General features: G+C 54.2%; 9 protein-coding genes across 9 annotated transcripts; 5 read left to right on the forward strand and 4 right to left on the reverse strand.

Moving 5' to 3' along the window:
• Window positions 1-550: 550 nt before the first annotated feature.
• N7482_002516 (uncharacterized protein) lies at window positions 551-1,952 on the forward strand (the record flags this gene model as incomplete). Its single annotated transcript, XM_056684641.1, has 4 exons — window positions 551-977; window positions 1,082-1,151; window positions 1,270-1,695; window positions 1,772-1,952. 4 exons carry the CDS (start codon window positions 551-553, stop codon window positions 1,950-1,952), a joined length of 1,104 nt encoding a protein of 367 aa, XP_056548247.1.
• Window positions 1,953-3,519: 1,567 nt separating this feature from the next.
• On the forward strand, window positions 3,520-3,872 carry N7482_002517 (uncharacterized protein; the record flags this gene model as incomplete). Its single annotated transcript, XM_056684642.1, has 2 exons — window positions 3,520-3,522; window positions 3,573-3,872. 2 exons carry the CDS (start codon window positions 3,520-3,522, stop codon window positions 3,870-3,872), a joined length of 303 nt encoding a protein of 100 aa, XP_056548248.1.
• A 205-nt stretch (window positions 3,873-4,077) lies between these two features.
• N7482_002518 (uncharacterized protein) lies at window positions 4,078-4,737 on the reverse strand (the record flags this gene model as incomplete). Its single annotated transcript, XM_056684643.1, has 1 exon — window positions 4,078-4,737. One exon carries the CDS (start codon window positions 4,735-4,737, stop codon window positions 4,078-4,080), a length of 660 nt encoding a protein of 219 aa, XP_056548249.1.
• Window positions 4,738-5,159: 422 nt separating this feature from the next.
• N7482_002519 (uncharacterized protein) lies at window positions 5,160-6,110 on the forward strand (the record flags this gene model as incomplete). The annotated part of the gene is made up of 1 exon (XM_056684644.1): window positions 5,160-6,110. One exon carries the CDS (start codon window positions 5,160-5,162, stop codon window positions 6,108-6,110), a length of 951 nt encoding a protein of 316 aa, XP_056548250.1.
• A 1,062-nt stretch (window positions 6,111-7,172) lies between these two features.
• N7482_002520 (serine hydrolase domain-containing protein) lies at window positions 7,173-8,312 on the forward strand (the record flags this gene model as incomplete). Its single annotated transcript, XM_056684645.1, has 1 exon — window positions 7,173-8,312. One exon carries the CDS (start codon window positions 7,173-7,175, stop codon window positions 8,310-8,312), a length of 1,140 nt encoding a protein of 379 aa, XP_056548251.1.
• Window positions 8,313-9,949: 1,637 nt separating this feature from the next.
• Window positions 9,950-11,577, forward strand: N7482_002521 (GATA-like domain-containing protein; the record flags this gene model as incomplete). The annotated part of the gene is made up of 4 exons (XM_056684646.1): window positions 9,950-10,058; window positions 10,113-10,300; window positions 10,347-10,441; window positions 10,464-11,577. 4 exons carry the CDS (start codon window positions 9,950-9,952, stop codon window positions 11,575-11,577), a joined length of 1,506 nt encoding a protein of 501 aa, XP_056548252.1.
• A 480-nt stretch (window positions 11,578-12,057) lies between these two features.
• N7482_002522 (MARVEL domain-containing protein) lies at window positions 12,058-12,881 on the reverse strand (the record flags this gene model as incomplete). Its single annotated transcript, XM_056684647.1, has 2 exons — window positions 12,058-12,761; window positions 12,848-12,881. The coding sequence occupies 2 exons, from the start codon at window positions 12,879-12,881 to the stop codon at window positions 12,058-12,060; spliced, it is 738 nt and encodes a 245-aa protein (XP_056548253.1).
• Window positions 12,882-14,430: 1,549 nt separating this feature from the next.
• Window positions 14,431-15,850, reverse strand: N7482_002523 (uncharacterized protein; the record flags this gene model as incomplete). The annotated part of the gene is made up of 2 exons (XM_056684648.1): window positions 14,431-15,332; window positions 15,403-15,850. The coding sequence occupies 2 exons, from the start codon at window positions 15,848-15,850 to the stop codon at window positions 14,431-14,433; spliced, it is 1,350 nt and encodes a 449-aa protein (XP_056548254.1).
• A 119-nt stretch (window positions 15,851-15,969) lies between these two features.
• On the reverse strand, window positions 15,970-16,322 carry N7482_002524 (uncharacterized protein; the record flags this gene model as incomplete). Its single annotated transcript, XM_056684649.1, has 2 exons — window positions 15,970-16,190; window positions 16,220-16,322. The coding sequence occupies 2 exons, from the start codon at window positions 16,320-16,322 to the stop codon at window positions 15,970-15,972; spliced, it is 324 nt and encodes a 107-aa protein (XP_056548255.1).
• Window positions 16,323-17,086: the final 764 nt, after the last annotated feature.

The raw sequence follows: 17,086 nt of genomic DNA on the forward strand, positions 1-17,086 counted from the left end.
TGCTGCTCCCAGCTTTATGCTCCTTGCCATAGCTCAGAGGGGAAACATAGCTAGTCCAATCCTCCAATGATAAATCAACTCCAACTCAATTGTCCGTCCAGGAGCCCATCCACTGGCCCCACGTCCATCGATCATTGGCGACTCGGAGGGCGTACACCGCAAGTGTCGCATTCCCCAGCTCCTTCAGGCTTGGTCGCAGGCTGCTGTTCCAGAAGCTCGAGACTGTTGACTGGTAGGCCAAGCTAATCCCAAGAAATGCAGTCATAATATTCAGAAACCTCCTTTCTGAAGGCAACTTGCTGCTTATCTAGCGGCTCCCCTCCCCTCGGGCTCCTTGTTTTTCTTCTTTCTCGCCTCCCTTCCACGCCATCCTAATTCTTGCGTAAACATACTTCCTCCTTGAGAGAGCTTGAACTACCCTCTTCTTTCTCCCTCGCAAAACGTTTCCCAATCGGTCTCTCCTTCCCCCTCGCTCCTCTCGCCCTTCAGTCTCCCGATCCTCTCGCCTGTCGCCTTCAGCTTGAGCTCCGCGAAGCTCTTCCTGGCGACCATGTTCAACCGCACGGTCGCTCGTTCCGCCATTAAGGCATTCAACTCAACCGCGCGCCCAGCGACGCGCTCCACAATCATCCGCCCGCTCTCCTGCACCACAGCCCGCGCCAACAAGAACAATGACCCCAAAAACGACCCCCTTCTCGCCGCCACCACCAAGGCCCCCGAGGGCGCCTCTGGTGAACATGAGGGCCAATTCGCCCGCACCGATGAGAGCGTGCAGATCGAGTACCCGCCTGACAGCGAGATGCCTGCCCAGCCTATCGTCCAGGGCCGCGGCGGTATGCACTTCAAGCGTACCCTGGCTCAGTTCTCCCTCGAGAACAAGGTCAGCATGGTGACTGGTGGCGCGCGTGGCTTGGGTCTGGTCATGGCGCAAGGCTTGGTAGCCTCGGGCTCTGATCTGGCGATTGTCGATCTAAACAGTACGTCCCAAGCTCCAAGCTCCAGCTCTAGCTCCAGATCTAGCTCCAGCATGGATACATACCCACCGCCTAGAGTCAAATCAGGTGCTAATGGACACTTGCAGAGGCTGAGGCAGAAGAGCAGGCTGAAAAGCTTGTTGACCAGTTCCGCAAGGAGAACCCCGGTCTAGAGGAGTACGTGGCCCTGTTTTGTTATCCCATTGAACCCATTGTCTTTTTCTGCAGCTGTCTGTATAGCGGGCAGCTCGCGCACTGCTGCTGTAGGTAGCTAATGCAGCATCGGCACCCACAGTATGCCCAACGTGACAGCACACTACTCGGACGTTGCGAACCCCGATTCCGTCAACGAGGCCCTTGCCGAAGTCCTAGCCAAGCACAACCGGATCGACAACCTGGTCACCTCCGCCGGGTTCACCGAGAACTTCGACGCCATCAGCTATCCGTTTGACCGCATGCAGAAGCTCTGGGGTGTCAACGTAGACGGCACGTACTTGTTCGCCACGGGTGTGGCCAAGCACCTGATGGAGCGCAATGCACCCGGCAGCATTGTCATGATCGGCTCCATGTCCGGCTCCATCGTCAATGTGCCCCAGCCCCAGGCTCCGTACAACGCGGCCAAGGCGGCAGTGCGCCATCTCGCTGCATCGCTGGCCGTCGAGTGGGCCGGCCACGATATCCGCGTCAACTGCATCAGCCCAGGCTACATGCTGACTGCTCTGTGAGTTTTTCCCCTTGATCGAGAGTCGGGTGGCCTTGGAAAATATATTAATACGTTTGATGTCTCTCCCCCTCAGTACCCGCAAGATCCTCGACGAGAACCCCCAGCTCCGCGACAAGTGGACCTCCCTCATCCCCGTTGGCAAGATGGGCACCCCCGAGGACCTGATGGGTGCTGTGACCTTCCTGCTCAGCGACGCTTCCAAGTACATCACGGGTGCGGATCTGCGCGTGGACGGCGGCTACACTCTGACCTAGACGTGTGCGAGGCCTACCAGGCCTGAGGTTTCTTGAGAGTGCACCTATCTATCTATACCTTTCACTGCATAATCCACGGGTTTGCTTTTGGGTCATTTCACGGATGCAATATAGAGCGGTTTCTGTTTCTGCTTTTTCTTTCTGCTTTTCTTTTATTTATTTTTCATGTTTGTCACGACTACTGAAAAGGGTTCTTGTTCGTCCTAAGATACGAATTCCATTTAATCACCGCTGCAGAGGTGGATTTCATGTTTTCACTCCATCGAGAGAGCTAATCGAGTATGAAATACGCCCGATACATGCTCCGAGCGGCGACTGGAACTGCTCAATAACAAAGTGTCGAGTTCAAGTATCTAATTCCGTGGGATTAGAAAATATCCGCTTTGTTTCGGTCCTGTGGGACATAAAAAGTTCGTTTGACATCATCATCTCCTCGAAATTTGGGTTGCAATGTATTCCTATTGGAAGGTTTTCTGGAGTGCGGGGAACCTGGGACGGCCGTGCAACTCTGTGGAGGGCAGCTACATAGATCACAAAGTCGGCGATGTCGACGAAGTACCAGGTACCAAAACAACCAGTGTCGACGTACCGCAGCTGTTGTGCGCTGCATACGTTTTGTATGCTGCATACGTTTTGTATGCTGCATACGTTCTAGTCGTAACTAGCTAGCTCCGTGTTAAGTACGCTGTGTTCCTATTTTCCAAACACCTTGCAAATCGTGATCGAATCTAGATCCTCTAGAGATTCGAAGTTCAATTTCAATCCTATTTGAGACGCACCATACACTGGCGGCCGGACCCGTGACTACCCAGCAGCCCGGCCTGGGTAGTATTACCAGCGGAAGTCTGGACGCTTTCCCGAGGAAGCTCTAACATCGCTTCGAGCAGCATAATACTGCGCCCACAGTTTATGTGTCCTCGATCATGGGAACCACCACAAACTACTCTGCCCCTGTCAAGAACACCGTCACTAAGGGCATTCGTCTTCCACGCTATGAAGTTGTGCATGGTGAGAGTTGTGGGTTTGTGCTCCAAAAGGTGCTGCGTCGCACCTTCTGTAGCTCTCTCTCAATGAGTGCTTCCTGTCCGTCAGCTCTTGGTGTCTGCATCAGGCATGTCATCTCGGGAGATATGCATAGATTCCTTCGATCCCCAAGGTCTACATCATCACCCTCAGAGGGTGTATCTGCGTTTTGGTTTGCGCCCCGGAGACTGTTGGCATGACTGCAGTGCAAAGCTTCAAATATCGCTGGCAAACCCGAGGTACAAAAGAGGGTGATCTAGATCTATTAATCAGACTGGCTAATCCCTCAAAATGCAATAGCGTATAGGAATTGTCAACATAAGTCCATAACCTATGAGAGTCTAGAAGCACCCCGCGTTCCTATTGGGTGACTTGACTAATCGCATTCCTATCTAACGGCGGAGTGGGCTTGAACCTTGGGAGTTGATTCGCCGCCTTTACCGTTTAGGCGCATTTCCGACCCACGTACCTACCCATTTACTCACCGCAACCCACTTCAATATCCAAACTCCATTTTATAATCAAGTCTAACATATTGGCCATCATGGTAAGCTTGTCGCTGTCAAAGCTTTCGTAGAAAGCTAATGTAGATCTTAGACTGACCCTCCCCGGGGGTGGGGCACAAAACCCGAGGACCTCGAGTACGAGGATGACTGGGAAGCAGATGATAGTGTAGGCCAATGGCTGGGTGCAGAGTTGAACCTTGGAATAGGCCGTCCAATTATGTTTCATTATAGAGGCCTTACTTACATGTTTGAGGCCGGCGGAAAGTTCTACTCCTGGTATTGCATTGACCTCGCTGTCTCTGAAATTACCTCTCCGACAAACCTGGATGAAATTATCAGGATTATGAAGGAAAAGGGAGAGGAGGCCTTAAAAGACCAAAAAGATTTTTAGATAGATAACCTTCGGTGGGTTCCTGTCTTCTAGGGCCCCGTTGCCGTGCGTCCCTTCCATATTCATTCAGATAGGCATAATGTCAACACCGAAACCGCAAGACCTGATCATCTTGTTATCAGAAATCCCTGATAGCTGAAGCATACGTGTATCCAGTTCAACTCCTCCCGCTAGCTATCATAATCTTCATGAGACCGTACCCTCCCTAAAACCCGCAAAGCGCCAACATAAGCCGATTTGATCCATCCTCCCCGTTAACATCTCCACAGTAAAGATATCCCGCCCCGAGCCTTGCCACTGCAACAGCAGCTTGAGCCTGATCCACGTTCCGTGGAGAAAAGACAAGACTTTGAGTTACCGCGCCCTCAATCGGAACAAAGAGCTTTTCTTGAGGTCTGGCGTTCTTGACATGCAGCACCTTCATGCTATATGGTTCAGGCATCGAAGATGGCTCAATGCCTTCAGGCAAGAGACCCGAAGGATTAAGTTGGAAGTTTGTGCGATGATAGTCGCCATATTTCCAGGGAAGACCAAAAGTCTCGAAAAACTGCCCTAACTTGGGCATGGGCGTGAAGTTGGGGAAGTGCAGACCGACAATGGTAAGACCGCCATTTTCAATGTAGGCTTTGATTTTAGCGAGCACTTCTCGGGTCTCTTGGTTGGATTCGGTAAGGCCTTCGTCTGTTATGATGATTGCTTTGAAACTGGTCTCGGCGATGGTCCGGAGCGCGGCGGATGCGGTCTTTACGCGCTTGATCTGGGCCACTTTTAAGAGCCTGTTGAAGAGCGCGGAGTAGGTCTCATCGAGGAAGTCGCGGTATGAGAGAGAGAGGAGAAGAATTTGGGGTTTCTCGGTTGAGGCCATTGTCGTGACTTTGGTGAAGTGAATACCAGCGAGGCAAAGGTGGGGAGGAAGATCCGCTGCCCGTTTGAAGCTAAGACAACCCAAGGTGGAGAAAGGAGTAGTAACATAGAGGGGGACTGGAATGGAGAGGCGGTCAAGCGGCAGCTCGTCCAGAGTTACGGAAAGGCGGCCGTTTCTGGCCTCAAAAGAAGTCTTTTCCGCGATTGATCTCGGCATGGATTTCCCTTTTGTTGCTGTAAATGCGATTATTCTCTTGGCCTTCTGCCGATCCCCTCGTTATCTCCGACTACTATTCCTCTTATATCACGGAGTGTCTCACCAAGACGTCGTATGATGTTTTCCAGGAAATTTGAAATACTGTACAAACGATGGAATAATTATCTCTTCGTCAATTCACCACAGAGTCACGTTCAGTTCCGACCATGCGCCCCTGTTTGACCCTGGCGGTACTGGCCAGCTCTGCTTTGGCACAGTTCACCACTCAGATATTCAATTTCTCCAGCTATGTCGACATCGAAAATAGCGTTCTCCGTCCTAATGGCCATCTCCTCCTCACCACCTTCGACCAAGGCCGCCTCTATACTCTCGACCCTTCCCGTCACGCCCCACAAGCCCAGCTAGTGGCTGCCCTCCCTGTAGCCACTGCTCTCTGTGGAATCACAGCCATTGGCGCTGACAAGTTCGCCGTCGTAGGAGGGATCAGAGGCTACTACAGTTACACCAACGAGACACTCTACACGGTCGATTTCAGCGGGAACTCTGCAGAGCCTACCATTCGGACCCTAGTCCAAATTCCCAGTGCCGTGATGCTCAACGGCATGGCTGCGTTGCCCACACAGCCACACATCGTCCTCATCGCGGACTCGCGACTTGGATGCTTGTTTCGCGTGGATACAAGGACAGGGGTCTCGAGAATAGCTTTCAAAAATGATTCTCTGGCCGCACCCTCAAATGCAACGATACCAATTGGAATCAATGGAGTGAAAGTCGCTGGGGGCTACGTGTACTTCACAAACACTGCGCGGGGAACATTCTCACGCATGCCAGTTAGCGCCGATGGGTCGAAGTTTGGCAAAATTGAGGTTATTGCTAACCTGGATATGGGCACAACGGATGGCAACTGGGATGATTTCGCGGTGGATGCAAAGGGCATCGCGTACGTTGCACAGGCCGAAAATTCGATAGCGAGAATCCAGTCGAGTGGCCAACGCACCATTGTTGCCGGTGGAGGAAACAGCACTGCTCTCATTGGCCCTACTTCGGTGCAGATTGGGGGGAATGGGAAGTTGTATGTTACCACTCGTGGTGGGACCGTTGATGGAGTTTCCTACAGTGGCCAGGTTGTTGAGGTGCAGCTACTTGAGCACGAGTAACCCTCATGCAGAATCAACAGAGACTATGTCCTCGAATGGACAGCAACCCCTGTTTCCAGAAACAGAAGCTGCGTCGGCATCTACAACTGGAACTTTGACCGGAGGCTCAAGTTCTCTTTATACGCCAAATTATCGAAAGCATTGGCCAAATTCGTCCCTGGAGCTCTCCAATCTTGCTGCTACGGTCAAAGCTCGTCAATATCATTTCTTTATTGTAGTTAGGGACGTGCAAATTTACCTAGGCATTCTACTTCTTGGCAATTTCTCTCTTCGGATACCACTGGAGGCACCAATAGGAATCTGGCCTTTCTCATCACGGACTTCCTTAGAGAGACATCTTCACTGAGGCTCCATGGGGAGGAGGCAACTCGTGGGTCACGATTGCTATTCCCGAGTTTCTCTCCCTCTCCGATTAGCACCAGGTGATCACCTCAGGGAGTTTTCAATCTCCGTTCTTGATCAGCAAGTCTAGGCGCTTAAGGAGTATCAAAACGAGACTGCACTGTGACTTATACTGATCGACGATCCCCGTTCATATTTGGATATATCTGCATCAGCGATTGCGTCGCATGGCTAGTCTATATCTATTTACCAAAATTGTCTCATTCTTTCCACAATACCCAGAAGTGCGATTGCTTGTCCGTAAGCATTTGCCGCCCGTCGGATCGCTTTGTAGTAATTCTTGCTCGGTTCTATCGGCGTTCCAAAAGCCCACGTTCTGCATCACGGTTCATTCACGTGAATGATCACAGCCTCGTATTCGGCAATTCGCCGTCTCTTGTACTGATCTGACTCACAACACGAGGTGGGACCAGGGATTCAGTACATTCATTGCGTCATTCCGGATGATATTGAAGATGGAAAATATTAGCCAAACTCAGCATAGAGAGAACTCACATTAACGTTGTGGCAAAAAGTCTCTCATGTTCAAGGCATGCATGCAATGCGGGTGGTTCTCCTCCCTTACTGAAATCTCTTGGCCCCCCCTCGCCTGTCTCCAAGTTGCCTCCCACTGATCGGTTGCTTGCTTGTTGGCTCTGTCTACCTTCGATATCTCGCAACATGTCTGCAGTACATGGCCACTGCGATCCCGCATTTAGCAAGGTGCGGGGTCTCCTTGAACAAAAGATCCTTTCAGAGGAAGAGCTGGGTGCCTCGCTCTTCGTCAACATCGACGGCAGGGATGTGATTGATGTATGGGGCGGGTATGCCGACCGGGCACGCTCCAAACCCTGGACAGCAGATACAATCGCAGTGGTGTGGTCCACCTCCAAATGCATCACCAATTTGGCCGCCCTCCTGTTAATCGATCGGGGCCTGCTTGACCCCTCCGCTCGCGTATCTCAATACTGGCCCGAGTTCGCGGCTAACGGCAAGGAGAATGTCCAAGTCTGGCATGTTTTGACCCATTCTGCCGGTCTGCCTGCGTGGGAGAAACCGATAACCATCGACGAGGTGTACGATGTTCCTCAGGCGAATGCGCGACTCGCGGCGGAAGCACTCTGGTGGACACCCGGCACTGCCACCGGCTATCATGCTATTACGCAGGGACACATAATCAGCGAGCTCCTGTTACGCATCACCGGGAAGAGGGCCAAGGAGTTCATTGCGGAAGAACTGGCTCGGCCACTCAATGCCGACTTCCAGCTCGGCGTGCGGGAGCAAGACCGATCTCGTGTGGCAGAGATCATCTCCCCACCACCGTTTGTTCCCCCAGCAGATTTCGACCCAAACAGCCTGGGAGCGCGCGCACTTACTTCGCCTCTCATGCGCGCCGAGTTGGCCGAGAGCCCTGCGTTCCTGGACGCAGAGATGTCATCTGGGAATGGCTTTGGGACTGCCAAGGGCATAGCGCGAATCCTCTCTACGATATCGTTGGGTGGGGTAGTCGATGGGCAACGGCTGCTCAGCCCGGAGACGGTCAGACTAGCGGTCACCGAGCAGATCCGCGGAACGGATCTTGTGTTGGGAAAACAGGTCAGATTTGGAATGGGGTTTGGGCTTCGCGTGGAAAGTGGAATGTCGTGGATCCGCGAGGGCAGCTGCTACTGGGGCGGCTGGGGCGGTTCGATCGCGATTATGGATGTGGAGAACCGAATCACCATCTGCTATGTTCCGTCTCGCATGGAGAACGCGGGCCCCACCGGGGATGCTCGGATCGAGTCCTATGTCAAAGCGATTTACGAAATCATCGGGAGATAAATGGGGTCTGGAGGCTTCTGTCCTGCATATTTTGCATATCACGGGGCGATCTATCATGAGAGATTATCAACATTTCGATCTTCTCGCGATGTGATTCATAGCAAATACAGCGCTAGGCATGCCCCTTAATGCCACGCAAGTTGGCTACTCAGCGACCGCAGCCTCTTGCATGACTTGCCAGAAGAGACCCGGAATTAATTTCCTCGTGGATATTTTGCTGCAGAGACGCGTAAACACATATTTCATCTCCGTTCCAGACAGGTCCAACCCTTCTCCGCATATTCGACATACCAGACGGTGGAGACGGTGGAGACGGTGGAGACGGTGAAGACCCATGCGGGGATATCAAGGGGCGGTGCGCAGCCTCCCGATAGCTTGGACCAATGCGACCGCGGCAAGCCTGCACCTGCAGAAACCTGACATTCCTTATGAGACAACTGCCTCATGGAACTCAGCTATCTTCCCAACCGCCGAGACGATGTCTCAGGGGTCAAATCCATGCATGGAAAGGGATAGAAGATGTAGAATGCCTGCACCCTGGAATTGTTGTTTTATCTTGTTTATCTTCTGACACACCGGAAATCCATTGCGCTCATTGATTCCTTTGCGTTGAGAAATGCTCTCTCAAGATCCTCTCGAGGTTGGAAAGGGGCCCTGTTAGTAGGCAGTAACACTAAGCTTCTTAATAGTTTCTCCGCCGTCCGATAGGGCTAGCTGTGGGTTTCCTCATCCCGCGGTAGCAAGTAGCAAGTAGCAAGTAACAAGGGGTAGGCAAATCGGAATGCGATGATGAAGCGGTCTCGGCTGATTTATTTGTTGGTCTCAAATCAAGCAAGGCCAATCCCGGGCCGTCCCGACTGTCCCGAGTGGACGACAAATGACAGGAACCTGACGCTGGTTTGTGTTCATCTCCAGTCAATTCGGCTGGCAAATTTCGTCACGCTATCCAGTCGATCCACGCCAGCTGCGGCTAGTTACCGCATCCTTCGTCGCTCACCGCTGGCCCAATGTCATACTTGCGATTCCGTCGACGCGCCCCGCGTTTGTGTAGATGCTGAATGCGCCATACCGTCCCACCTTTTATTTCCATTATCTTCCATGCTGATACCCTTGCGGGAATTATTCGAGAATCTATGATCTTGATTCCGGATTTTCCACCCTCCTGAGTGCTCGGCCCGCAGGTCCAAGAAGTCAAGAACCGGTCTAGCCAGCTCTAAGCAACTTTGTTCAGCTTCATTGAAACCCGGTCTCTGTCCAACGGCTTCCTGTGCACTCTCTATCTGCTTGCCAGCCTTCTCAACATCTACAGCCTCTCTGTGTTTGCATATAATCCAGCAACTTTATGACAACATAGCAAATAACTAGGACGAACCTCACCCCACGGGTCCTTTTAAGAGCCGCACCGCCCTTGATCCGCATCTTGCAACGGCGCAATTCAGGTGGTGATCGACCTCCGGCAGGATCGGCAGTTTTCCGGGGGAGCTGAGGGTGAGGTCATTGGTCCTTATCGATTATGGCGTCGGCCTGCCACTCATTCTGACCTTATTGACCCTCGCGCTCTCGCGTTTCTACAGTGAGCACAACTTCCACCCGCGCCATCCCTGACAATTGCGCGTACGCTGTGTACGCCAGAACCCATGGAGCAGAGAGTGCCCCAAGGGCTGGTGAGGTTGTCCCAGATATCCCCCGGTGGAATTCAAGGACACGAGAAGCTCGACACGGTGGTCACCCAAAAGCTCTGGAGAGGTATCTTCCCCTTTGATATCGACCATGCACATCTATGCTGACCTTCCCATGCAGTCTTTCAAGCATCCCGGCGAGCCAGTCATAGCCAGGCCGATCAGAGACTGGAATACCTCTTCTGGCGGATCTGGGGCAATCAGGTTGCCACCAATACGGTCACCGTCCAGAGGTTGGATCGCCTGGCCTCACGCATCATGGCACCTGCAGAACCGCTGCGGGCTCGCAAGCTTACCAACTGGCAACCGGTCAGTGACCCTTGACACCCTGAATCTAATGGCTACCTCCCCGCAGTTCCTCATTCGTGCCACCGGATTAACAATCCATCCTCAAACAGACCCAATCGGCTCCGCCATTGACCCACCCCACGATGACATCGTCCCCGCGAGGTGTGCTACACTCGCAGTCTAGGTCTCAACCGGCAAATGACCTAAAAACCCCTCTCCACCCAATCCTCAAGAAACCGAACAACGCGCACAGCGAACCCCAGAAAACAACCCGTCTCCTCCTCGAGACGCCCGGCGGCGGAAGTATCACCCGGAATCCCTCCAACCCGCCCACCCCTAATATGCCAGACTTGGGGCGCAAGGACAGCACTGCCGGCAAACCGGGGTCCAAGAAGACATACCTCACGGCTGCTCGGACCAGCCGAGGATCCCGCCGTCGACCTGTTTTCAACCGCCGCAAGTCCTCGCAGTCCTCCGTCCTGAAAACATCGGACCCGTCAGATACTCGAGAATCCCATCCAGATCCTGCAGGCACGCTTGACCCCATGTACGAAGACGGCAGCGCCCTCGCCCGTCTAAATCGGATGCCACCACAGAATGTGCAAAGCAGTCTAGACGTCGAAGCGCCGTGGACAGACCTGGACCAATTCGAACTGACGCCAATTGCCCAGCCCAGCAACCCGGTGGCACCGGCCAACACAAGCCTCGTCTCGAATAATTTGCCCTCGTCGAAAGACCCCGCCCCCGACCCCGCCGTCCTCGCCATGTCCCACAAGAAAGACCCTGTTCTCCCCCAAGAAATAGAGACGGTGAGTCCCGGCCTCGGGTCCCAAGACCCATACCCAGCCCCACAGGATGCTGAACCCCAGGACCCCAGTTCCTCTGAGACCGCCGCACACATTGAAGGCACCGATGTACCTGGATTCCCCGGCGCAAAGTGTATCCCCATGCCCGAAAGCATGATAACTGACCTCGTCAACCTCCTAACCCGCCCCGAGCCGCTACAGGAACAGGTCGCCCTCCGCCATCGCCCGTCTTTCATATCTGAGCATATGTGGCGCCGGATTGCCTCGCAGCCAGTCCTCGACGAGTGGGCGGTTGCCGAGGAACACTCGTGTGCGCAGCCGCAGCCGTCGGACCGGCCGGTAGTGCTGAGCGGATTCCGCGCACGCTTTGCGAAAGCCGTCGAGGATTCGATTGCGGAGCATAAATCGACTACGCCCTCGGCTGGGCCTTCGCCGGTGGTAGAGGCGGAGCCAGATACTTGGCACGATTCTTGGTGTGAGGAGTTCCATTAGGCTCCCAGTTGGTCATAGATTTGTTGATGGCGGGCAGCTTGGATGAAGCGAGAAGGGGGTGATCGCTGGCTGATGCTACTTTTTCAAGACTGTACTTCCAACGTGAGCCATTTACAGTAGCGTTTTTGCTTGTACAGCATATCAGTGTAAGATTTACAAGATACCCAAGACATTTGCTGTAAAGAGTACTACCCTTGCACCATAATCTCCTGGAGAACATTGACTGGAAGCAACCACAGGCCATTGGGGGGATGTCGGACCTGCCGCGCTGGAATCACGTAGAAGATAATCATGGTAAGTGCATTCATAAAGGATGCTTCAAGCAATAATTGAGTACAAGAACGCCATGCCCGAAGATCACCAGCCAGCAGGAACTCCCAACACCGCAACTCTCTCAGCCCCTCATATAGATCTTCTTTTCCCACGCCTCCCCCACATCTAACACCTCCATAAGCTCCGGGGGCTAAAAAGAAAACACCTTCAAATTGGACCCCCCTCCATCTGCTCGCCCTTCTCCGCATCCGCCATCGCCGCAGCCGCAGCCGCACGCCGACTCTGCAGCCAGCGCAGCAACACCCATGACGCAGTAACCACCCACATCACCAGATTCACCAGATCAATCCAGACCGCATGGCGCATGCGGTTAATCTTCGACGCATCCCCCAGCCCCGAGCTAGTGTCCGAGCTAGAGCTAGAGCTAGAGCTCGAGCTCGAGCTGGTATCGCGCTTCCCCGAAACCTCCGCATTCGCAGCAGACGGGTACACGCCGATATACATCTTGCCAAAGATGCCAAACAGCGTCAACCACAGGATACACAGGACAAACTCCCACGCAAACTGGGGCAGCTTCAGCTTCAGCTTCGCGTCGGGCCGGTAGTTCACGCGGCGCATGCAGAACGGCAGGACCATGTGCACGGCGGCCGTGCTGGTGGCTAGGAAGGCTGTGACGAGGGCGAAGACCCATTTCGAGTTCCAGGAGTCCGTGGTTGAGTGGTCGTGTTGCACGTCTCTGCCGTACAGCCCTATCACGGTGAGACCGAAGACGAGCTGCAGGAATCGCACGAGTGATATGAACATGGAGAACAGCTTGGCGCCCTTGCGGGTCGGTTCGGCGGGGGTCGTTGGTGGGTACTGGATGTCGGCGCCGGGGCCGACGCCGGGGGGTATTGGGACATTGGGTAGGGCTGATCGGGGTGGTAGTTGGGGTGTCCGGGTTGTTGGAATTGCTCGGCGTGCTTTTTGGCCCGGTGCTTCTTGGCTTGGGAGAAACCGAATTTCAGGAGAGGAACGGCGAGGAAGGACATTGTTTAGTCGATTAGGGGATGAAGTGGGAGTTGGCTCGTCAGAAAATGCAAATGCAAATGCAAATGTAAATGAAATGGATGGTGGGTTTCGAGAGAATAAGTATGTCCCGGTGCGGATGGAAAGATTGCGCACAGCGCGAGGGTTGGTTGTGTCGTAGGACGGTGGGTTATATGTATATGCTAGGTATGCAATGAACACCAGATCAAGGTGTAATCGAAGGCAGCACGTTTTGGAGAAGTCAGTGGCAGCCTAGAGGCCAAATAAGAGGATCGAAGAACAATCAGAGAAGCGGGTGCAGGGTGTAGGTATAGGTAGGCAGCGGTCATCAACCAGGATAGACCAAACAGCCAAGCTCCAAGAAATAAATATCAAGTAAGAAGTACGAAAGAGAGAGATCCAAAGCCCCCAAATGACAGAGATATGAAAACGAAAAGAAAGTTCTTGCTGCTGCTGGTTTCAATGTTGATGCCGCGGGGGGTCTTCATCACCACTTTATAGAGCGTCCACACCCAACGCCATTATGAGGTGCGCCAGCAACAAAGTCAACCGCGGTTGACAAAGAACGATGTTTCTATTTTTCGACACACTCAGTCTCTGCTGAAACCACGATCCCCTGCACCCCATTGCAGAGCCAAGCGGCTCCCGCACACGGACTCCACCTTGTCGGCTGGTCGTCCTGGCCCGCTCCTCCACTGAATGGCAGGCTCTCAAAGCAAGCTGAGACAGAGCTCCCGTAGGACTAGACAGAAATAAACATTGCTAATCTTGTTCATAGTGGAGCTGACGAACCTGAAACGGGAGCTTCGCGCGGCGGGGATCGGGGAGGGCCGTCAAGGATCGGCGCTAGGGTTCACTTCGCGCGCGCCAACGAGAGGAAGGGTTGGGTTTCAGCGTTGAGGTCGTCGCCAACAGAGATCCAATCAGGGTTTCCGTGCTAATTATACGGGACACAGAGTTGGATGATTGGATTGCATCATTTCTGCGCCGTAATTGGGGTTTGCAGGGCGATCTGGACGGGCTAAGAATAGCAAGGAAACAGAACGAACAGCGACGACCAGAACGGCTTCACCTCCCACGACAGCGAGGAGGCATAACCTCCCAAGGTACGATGATACTATGGTGATGGCCTTGGCCTGTGACTGAGACTGTGACAGAGACTGAGACTGTGACAGAGACTGAGACTGTGACTGAGACTGAGACTGTGAATGACTACACTGAGAGATGACACGCAAGATCTGATATAACCCCAAATGATATTTCAGTTATGCACATTGCCCGACACGGCGCTTTGTCATTAAAATTACAAAGAACAACCCTTCTGGAAATGAAAAAGAAACCCCGCCCGGTGAATTATCGCTCGCCAACCCAAAAATGCTTACTGGAGGGGGGAATTTCCGTGATGCAAAAACTCATAAGATCCAGCCACGCTCGACGGAGACCATCGGGACGTGCACGAACAAGAAGTCTCAAAGCATATGTCCAATGCTCAAAACACCGACCTCACCCCGCCTAGCCAGCTAGAGGCCGTACCGCGCACCGGGCCTATTGTCAGGCGGGCGGACTAGCCCCGGCGTCTACAGCACCCTTGGCAGTCCCGCCAGTCGGAGCTGCCGGGGGTGGATGGCTTGCCGGCGGCAGCGGGGGTCTGAGTTCAGTCGGGGACGCAGGATGCGGGCCCGGGATAGACTCTGGCTCATCGTCGTACTCGTGGCCTATGTACTCGTCATCCGGAAGGCCTGACCCGGCGGCAGAGGAGTGGTCGACCGAGGCACGGTCGTAGCCTTGCTGGTATCCCTGTGAGGCATTCTTCGCGTTCTTGGTCCCCTTCTTGGTCTTGCGGCCCTTCATCTTGGCCTTTTCGAGGAGGCGTTTCTTCTCGGCCAGTCGCTTGCGCTCCTTGCGGTCTTTGATCTCGTACTGCCGGATCAGCGCCTCTGGCGGGTGCCCGAAAATGCTCTCGTACTCGCAGAACTCGCAGATCCAGATGTCTTCCAGGCTAGGCGGGTGGTGGATGTTGGTATACTGCTGCTGGATTTTGCGTTGTCGCGCGGCCAGGGCGTAGATGCTACCCGGGGAACGTTTCTTCTTGCGACCCATGGACCCTTGGTCTCCTTGCGGAGGTGGGGGTTGTGTGCCCGGTGGGACGTGCTGGTTCATGGGTGCAGCCATGTTTGGACTCGTCTGCGTGGCTTGGGTGGAGAATCCTCGGGGGTTCTGGGTGGTGGGTGCGAGAGGGGACGTTGGGGAGTGATACGGCACAGAATATGAATTCCGCTGCAGCGCCATCCCTTTGGATGAGTCGGACTCGCAAGTAAAGGTGAATTGCGTCTTGGTCGGGGTGATATTCTCTTGGTCGAGCAGGCTGACATTGCTCGGGCCTCGTGGGGGGGACGAACGGGTGGCTGCGTTAGCAATAGCAGTCGAAATGATGCCTTGATCGGACGGCTCGCCTGGGACAGGGTCAGTACACTGTGATATGCCTCAATAGACAAGAAAGCCTCGTCAGCAGGCAAAGCATACCGGAGGGTCCAGAAGAGGACATCAGACCATCCCGCCGACTGGGGGTTCGAGTGTTCATCCACGCGTTCTGCGCGTTGGCGGACAAGGGATTTCGCCCGGGGTTGCTGCGAGTTGAGCTCCGCCCCAAACGACCTCGGCCTGAACCGGAGATCCCACTGCCCAAAGGCGATGCAGGATTTCCACTTCCATAATATGTACCTGTTGACATCCCGTCACTGGCCGCGGCCGGGGACGGGGTCGAATTGGCCAACCCCATACTCGCAAACTCTGGGGAGAGCGCAGAGTGATGGCCGCCCATATTCCCCGGGGTGGGGATTTTCCGCTTCTTCTTATTATTTGTGTTCTCAAACGCGTCATACCCGTCGGGACCAGCCGAGGATTTCTGAGGGCCCTCTTCGCCTTGACCTTGGCTGGACAAGGCGGGCTGAGGACTGGAGGTTGGAGACATCGAACCTCGAAATCCCGCACTCCGCCGCACCACGACGGGCCCGTCTTCGTCTCCGCTTTCGAGCTCTACCGCTGTTTCAAAACCATGCGAGTCAGCCTCCGGGGTTAGCTCATGTCGCTCTAAGGCTTTTTGCCGGGCATAAGCTTTCCCGTGCGGGGCCACCTCTTCGGTGTCTCCGACACCGTAGAAGATCTGGGATGCCGGGGGGTGGGCGGGTAGTGGATCGTGTCGGCGGCATCGATGGACAGTCGAGAGCGCAGGGTGCGTCGGGGAAGAGGCCGAATCAAACGATCGGGATAGACGGGGGAGGGTGTGTCAGGGGCCGAGTTGAACGTCCCGTCTACACAAAGTGCACGTCACGTCAGTAACCGAGTAACCAGCAGACTTCTTGCCTCGTCGTGCGAAAGTTAAAGTCCAGGGCCCGCCGAGGACGGGCCCGTTCACGAGCAGACATACTCAAAGTCGCAGTCATCATGCAAGTTCTCAACACTCGCCCTCAATCCACGTCGATACGTGTGGAATGAGTGGTTGCCAGCCCGTTTCCTCTTGTTCCTTGTTCCCCCTCCACCGTTGTTGTCCGGGGCGAGCCAGTGATGCCGAAAAGGTCGGATCTTGAAATGTCGGGGGAAGCCAATGCCGATTCGGGGAACCACTATACTTCAGATGGGAGATAAGGGGTCAGCCGTCGTTCGTAGTACCAAGCACTGAAACTTGGCCAGATGTAGCCAGACGCGCGGTGGATCGTCTGAACAGCCAGGGCTATTCTCCAACCGAGCTACCTCGGGCCTCCACAATCACTGAGGATATAGGGCCAACCCACAATACGTGCTATTAATCAGCACGGGTCAAACTCGGGATCAATGGGGGTGCTGTGGTAGGGCCAAAGGAAAGATAGTCTGCCAACGGCTCTCGCACAGCAAAGAGCGAGAGAGCCAGTCGCAGAAGGCAAGTAGAACGACGATGCGGAGGGGTTGAGTTGGTGAAGCGAAAGACCAGCGAGTCACGGGAATTCGGAACGCTGACGCTAGCCCCTTTCGGCGGACTGGGCACTCAAGCGGGAAACTTGGGAAACTTGGGGGAACTGCATTACGCAGCCGAATCACCGGCCATGCACAGGTACTGCCAAGTATCGGAATCCGGTGGATGCGCTGACGATCAGACGGTGTATATCTGGCCGACACATCTGACTGACTCTGCTTAGTTTGATGATGTCGGTATCGATCCCAACCGGCATGG

Source organism: Penicillium canariense, assembly GCF_028826845.1.
Source record: "Penicillium canariense strain IBT 26290 chromosome Unknown utg000001l_segment0_segment0, whole genome shotgun sequence".
In the NCBI taxonomy this organism is placed as follows: domain Eukaryota; kingdom Fungi; phylum Ascomycota; class Eurotiomycetes; order Eurotiales; family Aspergillaceae; genus Penicillium; species Penicillium canariense.